The sequence below is a fragment of the Euphorbia lathyris genome, chromosome 8 (assembly GCF_963576675.1).
Source record: "Euphorbia lathyris chromosome 8, ddEupLath1.1, whole genome shotgun sequence".
NCBI classification, from domain to species: Eukaryota; Viridiplantae; Streptophyta; class Magnoliopsida; order Malpighiales; family Euphorbiaceae; genus Euphorbia; species Euphorbia lathyris.
In genome coordinates this window covers 12,278,972-12,285,998 of record NC_088917.1, presented here as the reverse complement: position 1 = coordinate 12,285,998, position 7,027 = coordinate 12,278,972, and the positions used below count along the sequence as shown (strand labels likewise).

Below are 7,027 nucleotides of genomic sequence, written 5' to 3'. Positions count from 1 at the left end.
AATTTGAAGAGGGAAAATGAAAATTCATCTCTAACAGTCTTTTAGTGGCTACTCAAATCACTAAGAGCATCTTCGTCCTCTCTATTTATAGAGAGCCTCTCTCCACCTCTTAGTGCCTCCTAACTTTATTTTTTATTAATAATTTATTATTGATGTGTCTCTCTCGCCACATTATTGATAATGTAACAATAAAGGATAATCTTAATAATAAAATAATAAATAAAGAGAGAATATAAAAAGCATTGTTGGAGATGATATATCTTAGCCACTCTTAAATCACTAAGAGTCAATTATTTATATTATTTTTAAAGAGCTCACTAATAGTCTCTTGGAGATGTTCTAATCAACTATAAATTTATTAAAATGACTTTCAATTGACTGAGAAAAAATATAAATTTCAGTAATTCAATTAAAAAAAAGAATGATATGGAAAATGGGAAATCTAGATTTCAGTAAAGCTTTAGACAAACTAAAATTGAGAAAGAACAAATTTTCAATTACCATTTAGTTGAGTTATCTTGTCAAATATACCAGTACAGTAGAGATAAATTCTACAAAATATAACCTCCTGTCCCCAATAAAAAAAATTTCATGAAAACAGAAACAGAGTCCAAAAAACAAAATTGTAAAAAACCAGGAAGCTTCAAACAAGTCCAGCTGCCACTTTACCTACAAAGAATGATACGAACTATTTTTTCTACATAGAAAGAGTAATAAGGTCCCTTACAATTTCACAACAGGATTTTATAGAACCTTTCCTCTTAACTGGCCTTCTTTTTACGGCCGACCGACCTATCCTATCGTTATCTTGGTCTTCGACCAATTCGCGGGATGCAAACCTTAGAGACTTATGTGCAGACAACTAATGCATAAGGTATATATCAATGCATCATTCTATTGATAAGTAGAGAAGCTGTTGAGCAACCTGATAGTAACATCTTTAACATTGCGGCATTTTGGTTATCTCGTTCCTGATAGTGCTTCAGAAGCAGGATCCTCCTCCAATGGCATACTGTTTAAATCAGGTAACAGGAAGGATCTATCGTGATTTGACACCGTCTCACGTGTATCACAAGAACCAATATCTCTACCGTCGTGCTGACTGTAAATTGCTTTTGGTTCTTCCGATGCTATACTTGAAAGCTTTACGCATTGTAAATTCAAATCAACCTGCGAAGTTGGAGTAACTTCTTTCAATTTTTGAACAAAAGAAAACAAAACCAGCACAAAAATAGGCAATAAGTCATTACCTTTATTCTCTTCAAATTATCATTTCTAGCTGTCTGTTCCTTAAATGTTGCATTTAGATTTGCTATTTCCTGTTCAACGAAGCACGATGAGCACAGAAACTACAGCAAAATAGGAAAAGCACCATTTCAGCAATAAGTTCAACAGCCATACCTTTCTCAGATGAATGCTTTCCTTCATGAGCAAACCCTCTTCTTCTTTTAGTTCAGCAAAGGTCTGTAAAATGTCAATTATTGAAAGCAGGTTAATTACAACATCTTAAAGTCCTTAAATACTAACTATGATGTAAGATACCCAATATAAAAAAAATACATACAAGTCGCATAAGGAGATTCATTTTGAAAAACTTGTAGAAGATGATTTAGAAAACATTAGGAATTTACTGAACATGAGATAGCATTAATCCATTTCTGAAAACACATCACACAGCAGGCAACAAGTTTCCAATTTTTTAAACTACGGAAACGTGATCCGAAACGTTCCATACAAGTTTTGAGATCAGAAACGTGAATTGCTTTAAAATCAAAGTTTATGTGCAACATATATACTTACTACTCATAATGTTAAGGCATAGAAATTAACTGCATACCTTCTTTCTTCTTGATCTCTTAGTTGTGGTAGCAGTGCTTGCAGATTCAGCATTAGCAGTACCCTGCAATTATCATGACCACCATGGATTAGAACTTTCACTTCCAGCAAAACAAATTTGAAGAACATTTCTTCAAAACAAGAACAGGTGTGCAAGCATACATCATAATCCTAATAATCTCAGAGATCAAATTACCCCATTGCAGAATTGACGTTTCAGCAACCTAATCATTTAAAAAGAAACAACGCTTTTTTATTGGATAGAAAAGAAACGATCTTTATCTTTGATCGGATAAGCTGGAAAGGAACAAGCTATTTTTTGCTTTTGATAGAAAAATAAACCATCTTTGAAAGGTTTGGCTAGTGGTAGGAAGGATATATGACCAAAGAATCAAAGACAGTGATGGCAATTAGGTGGCCAAATCACCAAAAGCCGCGTGATAGCACGTGACACCCTTCTGTTCTTATTTAATAACTCACGTGACTTTATCACATGATTTTCTTGACATGGCCTCTAAAGATTGGGTCATATAATTTGAACCACCATTCTCTATCCCACGATTAGAATGCATTTATACCAACAACGAAGTTCTAAACTTCATTTCAGAATAAAAGTCATCATTGCATAAAAATTTAATTTTGCTCTAATGTGTAACATTTTTATTCGAAAACACAATTTACAAAAATAAGATAATTCGTGATTTTTATAGTATATTTATATCATATTAAATAATCTCGAATATTAGACACCCAAAAAAACAAATCAATTTTGCAAACTTTAGCTCAATTTTACATTTTCCAAGTAAATATCGTTAAAAAATATTCTACTACAACATGACAAAATTGAGATGATCTGTTCAGTAAGGGTAGAATTGAACTTTCTCAATAACTTAACCCCTTTAATCCCAATTTCTTCGTGCTTTCTATCATAATCACACGGCCCTAGTTAAAGAGACATAAAAGCTAAAGGTGAGACTGGAAACACCGAATCCCCACATCCGAAAAAGGAAAGAAAAGATAAATACAAGGGATCAGAAACAGAACTCATATAATTTCTATTGAGGCAAGAATTTAAGAGAATGTGATAACGATGACTTTACTACACTACAACAAACACAGTCTCCCCTTTCTCCGCCTCCGCTTCTTAAATGGACCCCAAACGCCAATGGTCGGTGGGGCCACCGAAACGGCACCGTATTTTTAGTTCACCACCGAAATACGACCGCGGCGGAGGTTTAAAGTAAAACAAGATTTTAGTCCATTAAGAAGAGGAGAAGGATTTGGAGATCGGAGATTGGCCAGTTGAAAATCTTTTAGCATCTGACAAAACTGTCCTCTCTTCAGAAAAAAGAAAAGAGTACAGCGTGGAAGGGCAATTTGGTAAAATTCAACACAAAAACGAAACTAACAACAAAGAATGACAGGTGACCAGAAAAGAAGCGAGAGAAGAAAAACGTGAAGCGCTTTCGAGTTTGCTGAAAACTGACGTCAAATTCGCAGGGGCATTTTTGTCTTAAATCATTCACCGGCGATATGGAGAGATCGACCGACGACGACTCAGAAAATAAAAGGAAAACTACGAGCTAAAATCCAAAAAGAAAATTGACAGATTTGTCCTTGTCAGCTGCTGACACTGGTTAGTTTATCAACGGAAAAGCCAAAAACGATAAGAATGTTAATAAATAATAACCGATTTACAGGCAATCGGCGAATGGAAACACCGGAGAAACGGTCGGAGAGGCAAAGAAGAAGAAAATAGAATAAATGTGAGGCAAGCAGAAGCTATAAATGCATCTGCCATAACCTCAATTAGACTCTCCGTTTCGGTTATCCGAGTCAATTAGAGATCAGTTAACCGGCAAATCTACAGATACAAAGAAGAAGAAAAAGAGTTGGAGAAGGCAAGAACCTTGGATCTGACGCCAGGAGGAGAACGGCTGACACGGCGACTAGTCTCCTCAAAGCCATCGGCTGTAGCCGATGGCGATGAAGACCCGCCGCCGCCGCCGCCGCTCCAGGAGAGCGGAGTTGTCGGACTGAATCTTGCTGGAAAATCATTTTCCTTCCTATCGCATCGTAGTGAAACAGATGTACATGGTTTCGACCTCGGCAGCCGTAAACCCCACCGGAGAGGAATCACCGGCTGCGGCTGCGGCTTCAAAGAAGCTTGCGCTTGTTTAAGCCGCAAAAGTAACTCAACTACCACTCTGTCATCCGTCATGGCTGCTCTCACCCACTCATCTTTCACCACCGTCATGTCGCCGCCGTCGCCGCTAACTTGCCTGTTCCTGAAAGCAGTGTCTGTATGGAATAGAGAAAGAGAGAGAGAGAATGGTGGCGATAAAAAAGAGTGAAATGGGAAGAAGAAAAAGGGAATAATGAGGAGAGGTGTGTATATATATATATATAAATGAGAAGAAAAATGAAGGTGGTTTTTGAGCTATAAATGCAAGGGGTAGTGGAGTGGAGGTGTAGATTCTAGTTATTCTGTTTTTTTTTTTTAATTTAAATTAAATTTGTTGAGATTTAATTTTATATTATATAAATAAATTAGGGAAAAGTTTAAAAGTTTCAAAATTTTGTATGAGAAAATATTTTGTCTTTAATTTCGTCATTTTTACAAATAATTCATATGATTTTGAGATAGAAAAATTATGAATTTATAGCAAATAATAAATTTTATCTTAATTATCATTTCAAATTTTTTCTTTATCATAATCTAGTTTTTTATATTAATTTTATTAAAACGTGTCGGAATAAAATCTGAGAATCTAGATATGAAATAGTTAAAGTTCAACTCTAACGAATAGGAATTGATTAAAAACTGTGTGCCAAAAAATACAAAATTGAATTGAATTAAAAACTGTATGATAAAAGTTAAAAATACAAATCTTTTATTCTCCACATGTATTAGCGTATCGGAATAAAATCTGAGAATATGCACATGAAATAGTTAAAGTTCACAATTAACTTTAATAGATAGAAACTGATTAAAAACCATGTGTTAAAAGTTATAAAATACAAATCTCTCATACGAGCATTATAAGAATAAAATATGAGAAATGCACACGAAATAGTTAAAGTTCACAATTAACTTTAACAAATAAAAATTGATTAAAAATTGTGCTAAAACCTAAAAGATCGTATTGAATTAAAAACCATATGCTAAAAGTTAAAAGATACAAATCTCTTATCCTTCATATGTACAATCGAATCAGAATAAAATCCAAGAATATGCACACAGAATAGTTAAAGTTCACAATTAACTTTAACAAAAAGAAACTGTTTAAAACCGTATGCTAAAAATTAATCGATTAAATTAAATTAACAATTGTGTGGGTAAAAGTTAAAAGATACAAATTTCTCATTCTTTACGTGTACGAGCATAACAGAGTAAAATATGAGGATATGCATACGAAACAGTTAAAGTTCACAATTAACTTTAATAAAAAGAAATTAAATTAAAATCGTGTCTAAATGATTTAAAAAAAACCGTGTCAGAAAAAATTAAATTGAATTAAAAACCATGAGCTAAAAGTTAAAAGGTTGGATAAGAATTGAAACTGGAACTGAATTGTATAAATACTTACTGAAATTCAAATGACCTACTAAAAACACTTTTTATGTTGAATATGAATGTATAAAAATATAAAAAAATAATTAGGGCCGGTTTGATTTACTGATTCTTGTTTGTTGTTATTGATAAATAGTAGATGTTAGTTTTTTTTTTTTTAAACTAGTTGTTTCAAAATTTTACTTGACAACTTTTTATCTAATTTAGAATTGAAAGGTAAAAAACAGTTCCGAAAAATGAAAGCAAACGAACACTTAAAGTTTATTGAATTTGACATTCAAATGAGTTTCTCTATTGTTGAATTAAGAACCGTGTGCTAAAAGTTAAAAGATACAAATCTCTCATCCTCCACATGTATGAGCGTTTTAGAATAAAATCCGAGAATATACACACGAAATAGTTAAAGTTCACAATTAACTTTAACAAATAGAAATTAATTAAAAACCGTGTGCTAAAAACTAAAGGATTAAATTGAATTAAGAACCGTGTGTTAAAAGTTAAAAGATACAAATCTCTCATTCTTCACGTGTATGAGCGTATCAAAATAAAATCCTAGAATATGCACACGAAATAGTTAAAGTTCACAATAAACTTTAACAAATAGAAATTGATTAAAAATTGTGTGCTAAAAACTAAAAGATTAAATTGAATTAAAAATAGTGTGCTAAAAGTTAAAATATACAAATCTCTCATCATTCACGTTTACGAACGTGTCAGAATAAAATTTGAGAACATACGCACGAAATAGTTAAAGTTCATAATTAACGTTAATAAAAGGAAATTGAATTAAAAAAAAACATGTGCTAAAAGTAAAAACTAAAAGATTAAATTGAATTAAAAACGGTGAGCTATGAGTTAAAATATTGAATAAGAGAATTTGAATTGTATAAATATTTGCTGAAATTCAAATGAACTACTAAAATCATTTTTCTCATATTGAACATGAATGTAAAAAAAATAAAAAATAAAATTAGAGCCTGTTTGGTTTATCCGTTCATGTTTGTTGTTTTTGATATGCAGTAGGTGTTAGTTAATTTTTTTTCTTCTAAAAAATAGTTGTTGCAAAATTTTATCTAACACTTTCTATCTCGTGTTTAGAACTAAAAATCAAAAAACGATTCTGAAAAATGAAAATAAATGGACACTTAAAGTTTGTTGAAACGGACATTCAAATGAGTTTTTTCTATTGTTGAAATTGGAGTTGAAGGTCATTTTTTTAGTATAAATTTCTTTACTTAAACTTGATTTATGTAATTTTTGCACGTTTTTCTGTGATTTTTTCTTTAAAAGGAAGGGTCGAATCCATAACCTCGCACCTCTTATTTCATAGCTCTCTAACTACATGTAACTAGTTTTTTTTTTTTTTTTTATGAAGTAACTAGGTTTGTTACTTTCCATGTATAACAATTTAATTTTCTAATTAATTAATTTAAACAAAATATTATGTTTTTTTAGTTTAAATTAAATTTGTGGAGATTTAATTTTATATAAGTAAATTAGGGAAAATCTTAAATTTTTCAGAATTTTTTGAGAGAAAATATTAAAAAAATTACATTTTTGTCTTTAATTATGTTATTTTTACAAATAATTCAGATGATTTTGAGATAAAAAAAAATT

General features: G+C 31.5%; 1 protein-coding gene across 1 annotated transcript; it reads right to left on the bottom strand.

Moving 5' to 3' along the window:
• Nucleotides 1-475: 475 nt before the first annotated feature.
• On the bottom strand, nt 476-4,263 carry LOC136203428 (uncharacterized). The gene is made up of 5 exons (XM_065994586.1): nt 3,746-4,263; nt 1,838-1,900; nt 1,402-1,464; nt 1,251-1,319; nt 476-1,170 (listed from the first exon to the last, which is right to left on the bottom strand). Exons 1-5 carry the CDS (start codon nt 4,091-4,093, stop codon nt 961-963), a joined length of 753 nt encoding a protein of 250 aa, XP_065850658.1. The 5' UTR covers nt 4,094-4,263; the 3' UTR covers nt 476-960.
• Nucleotides 4,264-7,027: the final 2,764 nt, after the last annotated feature.

Excerpts from the sequence above, each read along its gene's own strand:
- LOC136203428 (XM_065994586.1), bottom strand. The coding sequence starts at position 4,093 with ATGACGGTGGTGAAAGATGAGTGGGTGAGAGCAGCCATGACGGATGAC. Across the intron at positions 1,901-3,745 it reads CTCCTGGCGTCAGATCCAAG|GGTACTGCTAATGCTGAATC; the intron begins GTTCTTGCCTTC and ends TGATAATTGCAG. Across the intron at positions 1,320-1,401 it reads AAAGCATTCATCTGAGAAAG|GAAATAGCAAATCTAAATGC; the intron begins GTATGGCTGTTG and ends TTCGTTGAACAG.